This window comes from Plecotus auritus (assembly GCF_963455305.1).
Source record: "Plecotus auritus genome assembly, chromosome: 5".
NCBI classification, from domain to species: Eukaryota; Metazoa; Chordata; class Mammalia; order Chiroptera; family Vespertilionidae; genus Plecotus; species Plecotus auritus.
The window spans coordinates 142,328,319-142,346,255 of NC_137776.1; the positions used below are offsets into that span (position 1 = coordinate 142,328,319).

Sequence of the window (17,937 nt, forward strand, 5' to 3'; positions counted from 1 at the left end):
TTTTGTCCATAAATACATTTTTATCTTTTATTACTACATTAGGGTAAGTACTTAGTGATAAAATTTCTGAATATAAAAGTATGTGTATTTCTTTTTTTTTTTTTAAATCCTCACTCGAGGATATGTTTTTATTGACTTTAGAGAGAGAGGAAGAGAGAGAGAAACATCAATCAGCTGCCTCCCACATGCATCCCAACCAGGGACTGAACCCAAACCTGGGCATGTGCCCTGACTGGAAATCGAACCCACAACCCTTCAGTTCACAGGATAATGTTCCAACCAACTGATCCACATCAGTCAGGGCAAAAGTATGTATATTTTTAAACCTTTGATGTATATGACCAAATTGCCACTATGTTTTTTTCTTACCTAAGAATCGTTAGACATAAAATTAATATTTTTTATTATTTGCTTTGGGGGGGGGATTTTCTAATTGTGGTAAAATATGCACCATATAAAATTTACCATTTTAGCTATTTTAACTCTACAGTTCAGTGGCATTAAGTATATTCAAAAGTTGTGCAACCATCACCACTACCCATTTCCAGAACTTTTCAATCATTTAAAAGAATTTTTAAACAGTAAGTAACAGGGCCTTAAAATTGTTCACAAAGGTTTCACCCACTAAAACCACTAAAGAATAATTAGAAATGCAGACCAAAATGCATTAAAACATGTTCTCTGTGGTATATTTATAATAGCAAAGGGGGAGTGGGCAGGAGAAAAACAACCTAAATATCTATGGGGAAAGGCAGTAGTTAAATTTTGATATCTCTATATGCTCAGAAAATACTTGAGGGTGGAGAGAGACACTATAATTGTTTATAATGCCTCACCCTGTGTAAGAAAATTATAGGTTATTTCAATTTTCTTTATGTTTTTCTGTATTTTCCATATTTTGTTTAATGAATAAGTCTAGCCTTTATAACTTTTAAAGTGACAAAATCTATGACCTCTCTATAATTTATTAAATTTGGAAAATAAGATGGTCCATCTCTTCCTCTTGTCCATGATGTAATTTTTGCAAACGTTCAGCTAATTAAACAAGGAAAGTCTGACTGAGCTCCAAGCCCATGTGGATTTTTGTAACTTCTGGGTTCGGCCTTTTTTTCACTTTATAACGTTTTCACTTGGTATTTGTTTAAAAGTTACGCATGACACTGACCAGAACCCTATACACAGCATTTGATTGTAGTATCTCGCCTAAAATTCATAACCTGCCAGATATAAGTTTTTATATTTCTTGTAAGTCCTCTCCAACCTCATTTGTTTTTTTGACTGTTCTGCAGCTCACTGACGGGAGTGATAATACCAGACTGGCTTTCAGAAACCTCACCCTGGACACAATGTGGACTACGGAGTGGAGGTGGGGAGACCCAGTAGGACCCAGACAAGAGATGATAATGGCCTAAACTCAACCACAAAGAGCGGAGGCAGAAAAAAATGGAGTGATATCAACGGCATTAAAGACAGAACTGATGGGGTTTGGTCACTGACGAGATGAAGAAATAAGGGGAAAGGAAGAGATAGGGATGAGTCCTGGGACTTTGGGCTTGGTTGACTCAATAGGTAGAGGTGCAACTCTCCAGCAAGGACATAGAGAAGTAGCAACAAGTGTCACAGGGAAAACAGGAATGGTTCTGTGTGGAGCTTGTGCCAGAAACCTCACAGCTCAGAATAAGAGCATCCACCAGGTTCACCAGTCCTTGGAAGTGACCTACTTAGAACTGCATGTCCTAGGTCCACCTCTTCATTTCAGCTGTGTGTTTTAAGAGTGCTCAGAAAAGTCAGCACTTTATGACCAGTCAGGTGAATAAGCCATTTCAGTTTTTCAGGTACATATCTGAACAGTTTCATGGAGTCCCACTGGTTAACCACCACACATGTCTAGACTGATTTAACTCTGTCCTACCAGGCCAATCACTCCTTCCTGGTTTCACCTCCTGTCACACCCTACGCTCCCATGGCACTGCACCCATCGGTCCCCGAACAAACTAGCCCTTCTCCAATTCTGTTGCCTTTGTAACAAGACAGATCGTTTAGTATCGCTTTCTCAGCACAGCCAGGCCCAACCCCCCAAGGCTAGAATTAGGTGCTCTATTCTTTGTCCACTTAAAAACAGTATCGGGCCGAATCCGGTTTGGCTAGGTGGATAGAGTGTCGGCCTGCGGACTCAAGGGTCCCAGGTTCGATTCCGGTCAAGGGCATGTACCTTGGTTGAGGGCACATCCCCAGTGGGAGGTGTGCAGGAGGCAGCTGATCGATGTTTCTCTCTCATCGATGTTTCTAGCTCTCTATCCCTCTCCCTTCCTCTCTGTAAAATATCAATAAAATATATTTAAAAAACAAAACAAAACAGTATCGGTTTATTGATTTTCTTGAGTTTTTTTCTACCTGTATACTGTGAGCTCCTGGAGGGCAAGTACTTTTCTCCCTCATCATCTTCTGGTACACAGTAAACGCTTGAATAAATTAATGTACAAATAGAGCCTTCGACTGTAAATAGTATTATTAGGACAGACAACTGGGAAATCAAGAAGCGATAGAAATCAGGCAGGAGTGGCAAATACCTGGCATTCATGCCACTACTCTTCCACCTCTTACCATAGCAGACATTACTAATCAACCACACCTCTCTCTTCCGTCAAATCTAACGTTGGCCTCAAAAACCTTTTTCTTTCCTAGGTAACTCGGTGCTCAATTGGAACAACACATAGAACTTCTTCCCATCCCAACTAAGGGAAATTAAAGTATTCAGCAGACAATACGAGACCCTATTGTTAAATGGCTTTCTGCACACAATACCCTGACCACAGAGAAACAGAAATGCTTTCAGAAGGATTCAATTTGTGTAATCTTCTGATTCCATCCACATAAAATATACAGCCTGCCCTAACCCGTTTGGCTCAGTGGAGAGAGTGCTGGCCTGCAGACTGAAAGGTCCCAGGTTCGATTCCGGTCAAGGGCATGTACCTTGGTTGTGGGCACATCCCCAGTAGGAGGTGTGCAGGAGGCAGCTGATCAATGTTTCTCTCTCATTGATGTTTCTAACTCTCTATCCCTCTCCCTTCCTCTCTGTAAAAATCAATAAAATATATTTAAATATATAGATATACACATAGTCTCCCCATAAGAGAAATGTAGTACAAGAAATCGGCATCCTTACTTGCTACAAAGGTGGTGTGTTATTATTTTTCTCCACTAGATTCCTACTTGCTCAGCTATGTGAAATAACAGTATTGGGAACATACTTGTTGAAATTTATGAGGTATAGGAATACAGTCTTCGGCGCTGGCCCGTTCCAGTGGATGGTGTAGCCCTTCTCCAGCATGATCACTGGCTGGTACTGGGGGAAGGCAGCCTTCTGATTAATGCCCCGAAGCACCATCGGGTAGGATGGATACTCATCTCGTGTGATGGTCATTGTCAGGTTCTGAGTGCTCCATGTCTGCACATAGACCTTCAAAAAATAAATGAAGAATCATGGGGAAGAGCATGAACACTTAGAGAGCCAAACAAGCATTTCCAGCACAAAGCCAAGTGTCTCTAGTTTCAAGAGAGAGATTCTGTGATCTGTGCCAGACTGAATGAGGAGCAGCCAAATTCATCCTAAGCCACACATACAATGAAGCTTGCTTAAACTGGAATGGTAAAAGCAGACCATGCCTTCTGCTAGCCAAGACCGTCATCATCTCTTCCACCACAACGGGCCAGCTTATTCATCAGAATATAAAACCTTTGTGGTTTATGCAGCCTATCCAAAAAAATCTCTCAATCTGAAGAATGCACATATAAGAAATTAGTAAATTAATGTGAAAATGGATACCCTCTACTCAAATCCGAGAGACTTTCCTCGAACGCAAGAGAGGGGAAAATGTAAATACCTTAGAGTTTGGGCTTGCAATTTTCCATGACCTACATGAGCCCAAGAAGTCATTTTTCAAAGGAAAAAGGGTTATAAAGTACTCTGCAAAAACTGGAAAAACATATTAAACCGAGACAAATTTGAAAGTCCTGAATTTGTTCCAGTGGCATGAGCTCCTTGCTGTGCCAAAACAAAGCCTTCCCTCAAAACAAACCTCAGAACAATTTCCTAAAACAAATGAGTATTGCTCTGGCCAGTGTGGCTCAGTTGATTGGGCAATTGTCCTGTGCACCAAGAGGTTGCCTGCTTCATCCCTGATCAGGGCACATGTCCGGGTTTTGGTCTCGATTCCCGGTAGGGGACATTCAGGAAGCAGCCGATAGATGTTCCACTTTCACATGATCTCTCTCTCTCTCTCTCTCTCTCTCTCTCTCTCTCTCTCTCTTCTCTTCTCTTCTCTCTCCCTCTCCCTCTTAAAAAAAGAAACAAAAAAAAACCCAAAAAACAAATGAGTATCCTGTAACAGATTTCCTCAGAAGTATTAAAACATCTGCAGAATATTGTATTTAATCCACAATACTTCTCTCTGTTTTTCTCTTTTGGTCATTCCTACAGTTTTGTCCATAACTGATTCCTCAATTACACATCTTTTGAAACAGTAAATCTTCTAAACTCTCATTTATGTTTGACTACTTCAATATAGTCCTCTTCTCTACTAATACCACTTAAAAGTTTAGAATAAAGAGATAGGAAATATATATTTTGAGACTAGTGTCTTCAATATATTTAATATATTGTCCATGTTATTTATTTAAATAAATTTGTTATATATAACTAAAATGTTTATATTATATATAATTAAATATAGTTTACATAGAATAGGTTATATAAATGTTAGGTTATATAAATACATATATATATCCTGCCTTCCTCCAAATCCAACAAGGATTTGAGGTAGCACATGTAACCTCAATTCTCCTTATGTTACCATCTTTCGTCCTAAGCACCTTTACCCCTTGGGTCAGCAAAGAGCAGATAATCAATTAACATCAATTTACAAATAGCTAAATAACGTTTGTTTTGCCTTGAGGTCCAGGTGCTTCTATCTTTTGCCTATAAACACATAGTATTATCCATCAGCTCAGTAACAACAACAAATGGCTGCAGATCTGAGCTCCCAGCTCAAATTCCAAATTCTCAGGAGAAAATTTCTAACCTGTAGTCCTATCATCCCAGAGCCTCCTGGGAAGTATCAGATGACTTGTTTCTTTCTTCATCTCCAAATAAAATAGAATTACTACCCTGGTTTGTAAGACAGAAGGATCAGGTTCAAGTCTCAACTACATCATAAACCAAAGAGCTTATAGACCCATTTATAATAATTTTAAAATACAAAGTTTTCATTAGTGAGCACACCCCATTTTAAGACAGACACACAAATGTAACCTTGCATACACATGGCTCGCAAGAAATTTAAAACTGCAGCTACAAAGGACTAAAATCTTTTTTAGTTTTATTTTAATTCTAGAATTTCTATCGCTTCCTGGGTATTGATGAGTCAACTTAATTTTAGGGGATGATTATGACTAAAATGAATGGGAATAAGAAAGCCCACAACAATGAAGCTAATATTACATTAAAATAAACCAGAAAAATCTCTCCAGTCTTTATCCTTAAGTCCTTGTGTCTTATCTATCGATAAAAATCTTTGTAAAGTGTGTTGTTTTTTTTAACTTAAGAGTCATAGCATTCTTTAGCAGTCATGATTCAAAATCAGAAGAGCAATGAAAAATTCTGCTCCAAGAAGCTCCCATTCCAGGTTTTAGTGGTAGAAACCACAATAGCCTCAAGAAGTTGAAGTGCAGGAACCCATGAACACACCCTTGACAGGCAGAGTAGCCAGAGCTCAGGAAGGGCCTTCATCACAGGCTGGTCCTTCCCCAAGAAGAACCCTCCCTATAAATAAGAGCATTTAGCAGCAAACCAACAGGCAGGCTTCTTTCCTGCTTTGGGACTATCAGAGCCCAATTCCCCCTGGAAGATCCCTCGCTCTTCCCTAATTCTCCTGCCTATGCTCTTAATTCTCCTTTTCCTTTATCTTTTCTCTCCCTCAACCGTCTAGTGTTATAAAACTGCTTCCTTCAAAATTCTGGGCAACTGATACCCCCATCTGCAACCTCTCTATCTACCCAAATATCACTATTAAACGAATTGTCGCAACATAGAGTTCTGCTCCTCAAATAATACTCATTGCAGCAAACACTATACCATGTGCCAAGCCATTGGCTAAATGCTTTACATATATCCATGCATTCTATCTTCTCACCAGCATTACCCTCATTGTGCAAAGGAACAGAGTGGTTATTAAATTGCTCAATTCATATTTAAGGAAAAATGAAGCCAGGATTCAAATCCAGGCAGTCTGGCTCAAGTATCTGTGCTGTTAACGTACTACCTCCCAAATTAATCCATCCTCTTCTACTGGGCACCCAGTTAACACATGCACACTAGGTTAATGTTTCCAACGAAGTGTTTCACGGTCTATATCATCCCTTTCCTATTTTCATAAATATTATATCGTAATATAACTCAAAGAATTTCCTTGAATGTCTCCTTGTCCACTCATTTCCAATTCCTAGCTCTGTCTCTGGAAACATCTCACTTTCCATGTGATACTGATCTTCTTGCCCCACAAGTCAGATTCCCATACTTAGCAGTGATAATAACCCTGAATGGAAGTAAAGCTCCCTCTCTGGGGCAGAGCTGCAGCATGGCAGAAAACCTGGCCTAAGCCTCGGAAAAGATAGGTTCTCACCCCAGCTACATCCCAACCATATTTAACCAAAGGCAAATCACCTCACCCCTGTTGGACTCATAGTATTTCCACGTTGGTTTGAAGTGGGGGAGCTTGAAATAAAATTCTACGAGCCCATGGTTCCTACTGAATTTTTTTCTTTCACTTTTTAAAAAATATATATTTTTATTGATTTCAGAGAGAAAGGGAGAGGGAGAGGGAGAGAGAGATAGAAACATACGATGAGAATCATTGATCCTGCCTCCTGCACGCCCCTTCTGGGGACCGAGCCGGCAACCTGGGCATGTGCCCTGACTGGGAATCGAACCATGACCTCCTGGTTCATAGGTTGACGCTCAACCACTGAGCAACACCAGCTGGCTCTTTCGCCTTTTTGTTTCTAGAGAAAATCATGCTTTGGAGAGTGTCAATCACGCTGAAAAGCTGAAGAGCACTCCTCACAGAAGCAGTGATGTCAGGAGCTGGCGAGGAAGGAGGCATCCTAACGCATCCTGGCCTACCTGGGCATAGCTCCCACTGCAGATCACCGCGTTCCATTTGGTAACGTTCACACAGCTAGGATGGCGGATCAGGTAGTTGTCAATTCTTCCCACGTAAGCATCCTTGTATCCTGTCACAGAGCCATCAATGTCGTGGAAAATGGAGTTCTTGTCACCATCCAGCTCACAATCTTCAAACCAGGGGCCAGGCTTTCCGAAGAAGACATTCAGAGAGACCTGAGGGTGGTGAAAAACAAGGACATCACAAAATGAGGGCTCCTGCCGTCTTAGTCAGCACCCCCTGCAAGGATCCTACTGCATATCCATTCCAACTGCTTGGAGATTAAAACAGTCCTGAGTGACAGTTCATAGTTGTCCATCAAGGCACCCAGTCAATCAAAGATGTCCATTAGTTATGATATGCCTGGGGGGAAAATTTTTCCAAAGCCTTGTGGAGTTCAAGTAGCAAATGTTAAACTTCATCTTCGATGTTAAAACTATTCTTCCAGTTAAAACTATTACCTGCTTACCAGACAAAACTAATCTGCAATAAGAGAAATTAGAACTGTGGGAAAGGGAATTAAGCAGTCATACACATTTGTTAAAAATTATAAACTTTAGGGGGTGGAAAGAGATTAACCAAAGAACTTATATGCATATATACATTGCCCATGAACACAGACATTAGAGTGGTAAAGGCCTGGGGTGGGGCAGGAAGCGGGTGGTGGGAGCAAGGGGGGGGTGGGAGAAAGAATATCTGTAATACTGTCAACAATAAAGATTTTTTAAAAAATTATAAATGTTACACTTAAGATATGTTTATTTTTCTGTATATAAATTATATCTTAATTAAATATAAATCTAAGTTCTAACTTCAAAGCTAGTTAATCATTTTATTTTTCTTCAAGTGCTTTAGTTACCTGTTCAATATGTCTTCTCCTAGTTCCCAATTAAAACACAGTCTAAGTATTTTCTTAGTGCGAATAATAAAGTATTTAGAACAGGGTCTGCTATGTCCTAAGCATTTAATAAATGTCAGCTATTAAAATTCCGTGAAGTGCCTTTCCCAGTAGCTCCCATGGTCTTACAGGAGTCCTACACTGAGCCTAGCACAGAATGACATTCAATATTTCCCAACAACAGGCACAGGGGCAAGGAGCCAAGCACTAGGAAAGCCTCTGGATAAAACAATTTGTTTCACACCACCCAGTATTCCTCTTCTTTCCCCACGTTTCTCCTGTAGTCCCCAGCTGTAGACCCCAGACAAGTACAATTCCAGGCAGACCCCAAATCTCTTCTTGGATCATTACACTGAATTTCCCCAAACCATGTCCTTCTTGTTCTTATGAAATGCTACAATCCCTGCCATCAACTTAAGGTTATTTTCCTTTCCAAGATATCACTTGAATATTAAAAAATACCCCGGATCACCTGGGACTTCTCACCTTGAACTCAACGGGACGGAAAGAATAACAAATTTTAAAACTTTCTTTTGCATGTATTTCTGCCCCCAGTCATAAAGACTTGGTATGAATCCTTTGTTTCTGTCTTTGTCTTTGGGGATGTGCTACCCCTCCTCCTCCCACCACAGTAACTGTATAGGACCCAAAAGAACATACTCACATGTGGACCAAACTTCACAAGGGAGAGGTTATTTCTGGGGGTTATCTGCCAGGAATTCTTCATGAGGAAGCCAATAGCACTGGTATACCTATCTGGAGTTGGCACATATTTTTTGAAAGTGCACCTGGTGAGATGAATGGGCCCATCATAAATCTGAAAGCCTCTAATTGGGAATGTCCTGTTGAAAAACAAGAGTTTGTTTAATGCACATGGACCCGTCCCCTGAGCAGCACTTCACTGACTACTTGTTTTATAAAGACAGGTGACTATTCTGTATACACAAAACACAATTCTAGAATCCAGTGGTAACCACGACAAGATACCTGATCACCTGAAATGTACACAGTAGTGGGAAAGGCAAAAAGGCAAACAAAGGATAATTTCAGATAAGTGCTATGGAGACAACACAGAGTAATACGTTAAGTTGGGTAGGAGAGAAGCTATTTTAGAGAGAATGGAGGCCTCTCTGAAGAGGTGACTTTTGCTTCCTTGAGTCCACCAGTTAAGGCCTTTTATCCGGTAACTTATATACTTTAGTTTTGGTTCCAAAATCTCTAATGTGAGAACAAAAATGAATCTGTGCTTAAACAGAGAGAACCTCCTCTCAAGCCTCTAAATGACAGTAATAAGGTGAAATGATATACCTAAAAGTATGGAAGTATAATTCCTGAAGGCTTTTGATGTCAAAAAGGCTAGCTAGATTGAGAAATTGGTTTTATTCATTGTCCTCCTTTCTGTTCAAACACAAACTCCTTAATCATATATTATTAACCATAATTAATGTATAAAACCCATAATATTCTGTATCCCTTAGTTTTCTCCACTATTAAATTCTTTGATGGCATTGCAGAGGATTTCTATAGCAACGAATTAGATTACAACTTGGCAGTGTTTTACGATATACGCTAGCAACAACATCAAAGGGCCTTACTAAAAGTCTATGCATCTGCATGTATCTCTAAGGCTATATCCCCAAATGGTTCTCTTCCCTAGAAAAGGTTGTACACACACAGTAAAATAAAAACTGGATCCATTGACCAATGAGGAATCTGTTCTGGAGAATCTTCCTTAGCAAGGAAGCAATAAGCATTTTGAAATAAAACTGGAGGCCAACATGTAAAATAAAAAGAATGGAATTGACGCGGCTGCCATCATACTGCAGCCCACACCCCAGCCAATACAGCTCTTCTTTCTTTTATCTACACTTGAAAGAGGCAGCGGTAGCCTAAATGTGAAAAGCACAGCACTGAAGCCCAAGTAACAGGGCTGAAATCCCACCTCAGCTACTTTTATTAAGTTATTTATGAAGTGGGATGATAACAATGCCTATCCCATTGGGCTCTGTGAGGGTTAAGTGAATAATAAAGTATCCAGAAGAGGGCCTGAAACATCATAAGCATTTAATAAATGTGAGCTATTAAAATTCCATGAATTTCCTTTCCTAGTAGCTTCCATGGGTCTTATTCACAGGAGTTCTACCCAGAGCGTGGCAGTAAGTGAAGTATTTCTCCAACGACGAGCACAAGGGGAGAGGGGCCAAGCACAGGTCATCCTCTGCTGGTAAAGCCCTTCCACCAACCCCCGCCCGCCCCCATGCCCCCGACCCACCCCAGCCAATGTCCACATGGGATGTGTATGTAACTAAGGGAACGGGGGCTCCCCAAAGCCTGACACTAGTTTTTCTCCAGCGCCTTTTCTCACCAGGAAGATGAGGACAACTATGAACTGTGTCTCAGAACGGAGGATGGATTCATTGGTTCACAGTTCCCTAAAAGCCCTGAAGAATCTTTCTAGTGCTGAGTGCTTTTTTAATGACTCCGATTATTTTGACAGAAAGCATGCCAAAAGTCTACCCCCGGCCCCCCTTCGACATCTGAAACACTTAATTATGCAGCCCTGGTGAGGTTTGGAGTCAGCTTTGGCATCTATCAGCCCTTATTTCCTAGGACTCTCTATTTCCTAGGAAATAGGTAATTTCCTTTTGCCAGTGGCTATTTCTAAAAACCAACATCACAATTTGAGGGAAAACTGACCTAATGTCATAGTTTACGGTTTGGCAACTTTCTGTGGCTCAAGAAAAAAAGGGGAAAAAAAAATCACCAGCTTATATAAAGCCTTTAATAAGGAATGAAAGAAAAAAAAAAAGATAGGTTCCTTCATTATAAAATTATTCGTGAAATCCAGAATTATTATTAATGCTCCAGAATTTTAGAGTGTAATACACAAATACTAAATGATAATAAAATAACAGTTATAATAATAATAAGTTGGGGAAAATATCAGAGTGGGAACCAATCATGCAGAATTATTACAGAAACTTCCAGAAGGATTAGGTTTTCATTTATTGTTTCAATTTAACTCTCCACTGCCAAAGCAATGCTTACCTATTCCTGGGTAATGTCCGAGGCTTCTGGTCTATTCCTCCCATGCCTACATACTTGTTCTGACCACCCTGAAAGCCATAATTCCTACTTTCTCCAACAAAGAGAGATTCAGATACCTCCTGGCTAGAACCTTCATCACTTGGAAAGCTTCCATCACTGTTAAAATGAAAATAACCATTAACCACACAGTTCCAGAAAATGCATATTGACCCTCGAATAAAGGCAAGGTATAACTCAAACAGCTAAAATTTTTCAAAGCAGCCAGTAGCTTTTACTAATACATACTGAATCACCAGAAAGTACCTCTAAACTGTGAACATACCTCTTATAAATAAATACAAATTAACTGCATTGTAAATGAGTGGTTTTCAAATTAGGTTGAAATAAGTGAAATTTAATTTAGCAGCAACAACTGATTATTTTATTCTCAAGCAACAGTACTGTGAACAGAGAGAATAAACTTGCCCTGAATACAACAATTAGAATCTAATGTTTAAGATGGCAGTGAGAGTAACTGACCTGGAGAATAATATTTAACACAAAAGTCCAGTTCTTAAAGACCACTGAGAAATTTGACCAACTTCGAAGAAAGAAAATATTTCATGTGCTCCCAACTTTTACTCCCTTCCTTTTTATTCCCATAATTTTTAAGATCTTTAATGTAATGCTCAAGTGTTTTCTTCTAAACAAAAAAAACCCACATAAGTCTACCCTTCTTAGGAATTCCAGCTATATTAACCTACTACTTTGGCATGAATTCAATTGATCATTAAAAATGTATTTTTGACCCTCAAGTGGTAACAGGAAGCAGGTGACTAATTTATTTTAATGATAACAAATGTATAACATTATGGTGTGTTATCCATAAAAAATTAAATAAATTTTAAAAATCAAGGGTTACTTTACCTACAGCTTTAAAATAATCAGAAGTAATTAATTAATTAATCAGAGGAGAATTTTTAAAAGTCATTACAAACCTGGCAAAGGTTAGTCCTATTCCATTATCTGCAAATCTGTAAGAAAACAGAGATAACGTAAGACTTGAATTTACCACATCATGTAAGAAGAGGTTCCAATGTTTATTCTTCCAGACCACAAAAATAAGTTTCACTTCCCAATAACTAAAAGCACAGACTCCACAGTGAAGGCACCTGGTTCAAATCTCAGCTTTGCCAATGACTAACTGTGTGATCTTGGGCATATTACTCAACTGGACTCTCCCTCAGTTTTCTCAACTATATGTTAAAAAAATAATTAACAACCTTCCTCATAGGACACTTAAGAGCATTACACATACTAATTAATTTCAACCATTTAGATACAGGGCTGAGAAACCTGTTTTCTCCCAAGGGCCATTTGTATATTTATAAGATCATTCACGGGCCATACAAAATTATCAACTTAAAAATGAGCCTGCTATATTTGGGCAAACATTTAATTAACAGCCCTAATACCTTGGCAGGGCCAGACCAAATGACTTCATGGGCCATCCCCCACCCCTGATAGAACAATGGTTGGCACATAGCAAGGAGCATATAAGTATTACCTGGAACTGTTATTTTTATAATTACTTTTAAAAACAATTATATCATGGTAATCTCTTCTAAACTTTTCAACATTAATACCCAAGCTATTTTACAGATTTAATATAATATCATTTTTTGCATGATAACAGGCAGAGATGATAAAATGCCAAGAAGCTAATGTCACTGCCAGCCAGAAAACAATGTTTTTCTAGACTCTTGAACACAAAATCTTAGGTCAATATACATCAGACTTCCAAAATTATACAAATGGAAAAAAGTGAGATGCTTACTGCCTCAAGTCATGTTAAGACATAAGTCAACACACTTACTAAGGTGAAATTTACAACTTTTGTTTTGAATGGCAGTAAGAGAGCATCAAAAAACCTGGAATTTCCAAGAGGAAGGAATAAAATCCAGCTGGTTTCAAAATCTTTATTTAGCTCTCTGACATAGGCTCTGCTTGTTATATAAAGTTAAATTCCCGGTTTCTGTTCAATCTCATCAGAAAACGTTCATGTCACCAGACAAGTTCAGGTCCAATAAAAGCAGCCGAATGAGATTATTCCAAACATTTGCAGTCTGTTAATGCTAGCAAACTTCCTCGGAGCTTGTCCTGTCTCTTAGTAACAATAATATGATTCCAGAAACTATCACTGTATTTTCAGTCTACTGGGTTTTTCAAAATAGTCTTAAAAAATAAATACACCAGTGCCACCAGATAAAACTTTGTAGCAAATACCCACGCTGAATTCTGGACGACAATGTCTCCCCCTCTGACCCAAGCTCCATGGTCATTATTTTTAAAAGCAATGAGCCTGTCAATTAAAGCAGCAACGCGTGGCTTTTCAGGGTCACCATCCTGATGAGGCCGAAACCTTGGGATTGAAGAAAAAGGACTTTTTAAAAAAGGTAATGGCTATCAGCTATTTACAACTGTACACTTAAGTGTCAAAAAGATTTAAATTTGACCAAAACCAAAGAAGTAAAAAAAAAAAACAAAAATCTCTTAAGATACAACTTAAATACATGTATTTCAAATACTGGGAAAAATAATTACATTTATTTATATATGTTTATGTAAATGAAAATTGCTTTCATATCTTCTTATTTTTTTAAATCAACATATTATGGACTAGCTATTGCAGAACATTATAAACACTAAAACCATTAAAAAACGAAACAAAACAAACAAACCTTGGATCAGGAAAACGTGCAAGTTTTCATGAGTTCTTAAGCTCCATAATACTAATATAAACTTACTGAATAAATTATTCATATATTTTAACATACATATATTTGAACTTAAAACTATTATTTTAGTTGTATGTTGGTGCTATATCTTAGATATAAAGATAAAACTGGGTTTAATATCTTAAAAAGGCCTAAATTTAAAATACATTGTATTTAACTGACTTATTAATTATAAAGACTAAAATTTAACTTTGCTTTTTCTCCCTTCTAAAACACTTATCAAGACCTTAATGAAAAGGTAAAAAAAAAAATGGTGTCAAAACTATCCTATATAATAAAAGCCTAATATGCTAAGTGTCCAGTCGTCCAGTTGTCCGTTCAACCAATCAAAGTGTAATATGCTAATGATATGCTAAGGATGCTCAACCGCTTGCTATGATGTGCACTGACCACCAGGGGGCAGACGCTCCGACAGGTAGATTAGCTTGCTGCTGTGGTCCGGCAGATTGGGACTAAGTGAGATGGGCCAGACATGCCCTGGAGCCCTCTCATGGTCCCTCACCAGCTGGCCAACCTCCTGTGTCCCTCCCCACCCCAAATGTGCACTGGTGGGGTCCCTCAGCCTGGCCTGCGTCCTCTCGCAATCCAGGACCCCTCAGGGGATGTCAGAGAGCCGGTTTTGGCCTGATCCCTCAGGCCAGGCTGAGGGACCGCACTGGTGCACAAATTCATGCACCGGGCCTCTAGTCCTCTGTAACAACTCAAATAAATAACACCATAAGGTCACCTATTTTTTAGAAAATCATTTCTAAATTTTACAAAGCTGCAAGGAGGGGGTAGGAGGACAGACAGCAGAGCATGAAACAGCTTTTCAAAACCAATTTAGCAAGTTGAGCTTTTCATACGATCAAGAAACATCATTTGTACAAACGCTACTAACAGTTGCTGGCACACAGTAGGTGCTCACTAAATGTGTATGATGGGAGAAGAGCTATGCATAGAGAAGAGTAAGTACAAAAGCCCTTAGGCACGAGTGAGCTTGGCATGTTTAGGGAACTAACACTTTGGCTGGAGAGTGAGAAGCAAGGGGGAGAGGACGTAAAGGTGGGCATGCACCAGGCAAGGATGCAGTTCTTCATTCTAAATGCAACTGGAAAAGCAGAGAGTAGAATGGTGGTTGCCAGAGACGGGGTGAGGAGGAAATAGGGAGGTGATGGTCAAAGGGTACAAAGTTTTAGTTATGCAAGATAGATAAACTCTAGAGATTTACCAAACAGAATAGTGCTTATAGCTAAAAATACTATATTGTATCCCATAAAATTTGCTGAGAGTATATATTATGGTCAGTATTGTTATTACAAAAAATATTTTTAAATTAAAGAAATAATAATAACAGTCCTAGCTGGTTTGGCTCAATGGATAGAGTGTTGGCCTGAGGTCTGAAGGATCCCGGACAAGAGCACAAGCCCGGGTTGTGGGCTCTACCTCCCAGTAGGAGTCGTGCAAGAGGCAGCTGATGAATGATTCTCTCTCATCATTGATGTTTCTATCTCTCTCTCCCTCTCCCTTCCTCTCTGAAATCAACAAAAATATATATTTTTTAAAAAGGATACAATAATAATAATAAAGGTGGCAAGAAGAAATTTTGGGAGATAACAGATAGGTTTATGGCCTTGATGGTGGTAATGATTTCATGGGAGTGTACTTATGCCCAAACTCAGCAAGTTACATACATTAAATATGCACAACTTTGTACACGTTAACCACACCTCAATAAAGTAAGTAGATAGAAACATATATAGATAGATGTGATGAAAAGTGTCATCAGAAACATGCAATCAGGAAAGTGATATGACCAGATTGCTTTTTTTTTTTAAAACTGGTCACTAGCTGCTACTTGGAGTAAGGATTGTAGAGAATGGACGATAGAAAGACCAGCCTGGAAAGCATTATATCCACCTTAGATTATGTATATGACCCCTTACACTAAACAGCTCTAACCTAAGGGGTAAAAAATCTGACTCGGAGCCATCACCCACTCTTCTGGCATTGTAGTTGCTGCCAAACAGCGTTGTAGTCATTATATAATGTCAAGCAGATGGAAGAGTTGTGGAAAGAAAACTACGCAATGTTCTAAAAAGAAAGCCAAAAATAAAGTACCAATAAAACATCTGATTCTCGGCTGCAGCCATCTCATTTTTTCTGAAATTCCTATCTATATAAATCAATTGTTGACCATTTCCTTGGAAACCCTTTCTTTTCATCCTCTACCCAACTTGGTGTGCAAAAAAATGGTCAGCTTTCCCAATTTCTCATCATCCTCATTTATGAACTTTCAGCACCCTTCCCAACCTTCTCCCTTCATTGTCCTCTGCTTTAAATGTACTTGTTGGCTCTCATGCTATTACACTTTTCGATGAAATTTCCCAATCTCAAACCAAGAATTTTCTTGAGTTAAAATTTCCCATCTTTAGATTCCTGTAATTTCACATTTTGAAAACATAAGGAAAGGCTCATCTGATTAACTATTGAGTCAACTTCCCCTGTGATGAACAGACTGAATATTTTCTGGATTCCATGGGCCCGACGTCTAATTCACTGGCTGGCTTATTACTCACTTGCATTAGAGTTTTATCATTTTTACTCATGTCTGGACTTCATGAATGCATTTGGGCATATTCTTTACATTAGCTTAAACAAAATTAAATGCATACACCAGCTGCCAAATGTCTTGTTACACTCTTCTGTAATCAATTGTTTTCCATAACAACTTTCAAATGGAGTCTAATTCCTTACTAAGATGTATGCAAACCAATAGACACAGGCAACAGTGTGGTAACAGCCAGAGGGAAGCGGGGACAGGGGCTGGGTGGAGGCGGGCAAAAGGACGGGGAGGAACGGGGACATCTGTAATAGTGTCAACAATAAAAATAAAGAAAAAAAAGTATGCATTTAAAAACTGGTAAGAGAACTAATAGACAACAGAGAAAAAAGTACCATTATCATAATATCATATACACATACCCTATAAAAAACTTCTTGGACTATTAAGAATAGATTGTTTTATTGTCGAGTCTTATTAAAATATCAATGAATTCTAAAATATATTTCCACGTCCATCCATTCATCCCCACACACAGATTTTTTTAAGGCAGGGAAGGGAGTCAATTTTTTAGGATTTTTCTATTAATACTAAAATAGCAATGAACACATACCAGTTATAATAAACTCTTTCAAACTAAAAAAGTAGCAGTGACCACCTAGCAAAGATTTCTTTGTTTTGTCAAATAATATTCCCTCTCTCTCTTTTTTTAAAATATATTTTTATTTATTTCAGAGAGGGAGAGAGAGATAGAAACATTGATTGGCTGCCTCCTACACACCCCCTACTGGGGATTAAGCCCACAACCCAGGCCTGTGCTCTAATCAGGAATCAAACCTTGACCTCCTGCTTCATAGGTCAACATTCAACCACTGAGTCACACCAGCTGAGCAATATTCCCTTCTTGTTTCATAATTTGTCATCATCTCTTTGCTCCTTTTTCTTTTTTTAATGTATGTTTATTGATTTCAGAGAGTAAGGGAGCAGGAGAGGAAGATACAAACATCTATGATGAGAGAGAATCATTGATCGGCTGCCTCCTGCACACCCCACACTGGGGATTAAGCCCAAAACCCAGGCATGTGCCCCAACTGGGAATCGAACCGGGAATCAAACAGTGACCTCCCAGTTCATAGGTGGACACTCAACCACCCAGCTACGCCAGCAGGGCTCCTTTTTCATCTTCAGTTTGTTTCTTCTAGTCTTCAGTTTCACATCTTGTTCAGCTATAAGGTATCAATCAGTACCTTATGTTTAATTGAATAATGCCCTCAGTTTTGCAGCTTCTCAAATGCTAATCATTGTTTCAAAATACTTCAGGCTCAACTTGACCTTTAAGAAACGATGAGTAATTTTACTAAGTATACTTTCCCCAGGTTTCTCCTGACCTCACTCATGCCTTATCACTGTGTCACAAGCATCCTGCCTCACACCTAAATTGCCTCATTGACC

At 38.9% G+C, this 17,937-nt stretch overlaps 1 protein-coding gene across 3 annotated transcripts in view; it reads right to left on the reverse strand.

Moving 5' to 3' along the window:
- CEMIP2 (cell migration inducing hyaluronidase 2) overlaps positions 1–17,937 on the reverse strand; it is a 74,173-nt gene that overhangs the window by 13,829 nt on the left and 42,407 nt on the right. For all 3 annotated transcript variants that reach the window (XM_080669265.1, XM_080669264.1, XM_080669266.1), the window contains exons 13-18: positions 13,436–13,567; positions 12,144–12,179; positions 11,167–11,322; positions 8,783–8,960; positions 7,181–7,396; positions 3,252–3,460 (exon numbers count right to left, since the gene is read on the reverse strand). In XM_080669265.1, coding sequence (XP_080525391.1) covers positions 3,252–3,460; positions 7,181–7,396; positions 8,783–8,960; positions 11,167–11,322; positions 12,144–12,179; positions 13,436–13,567 — 927 coding nt within the window. The remainder of the gene's footprint in view (positions 1–3,251; positions 3,461–7,180; positions 7,397–8,782; positions 8,961–11,166; positions 11,323–12,143; positions 12,180–13,435; positions 13,568–17,937) is intronic.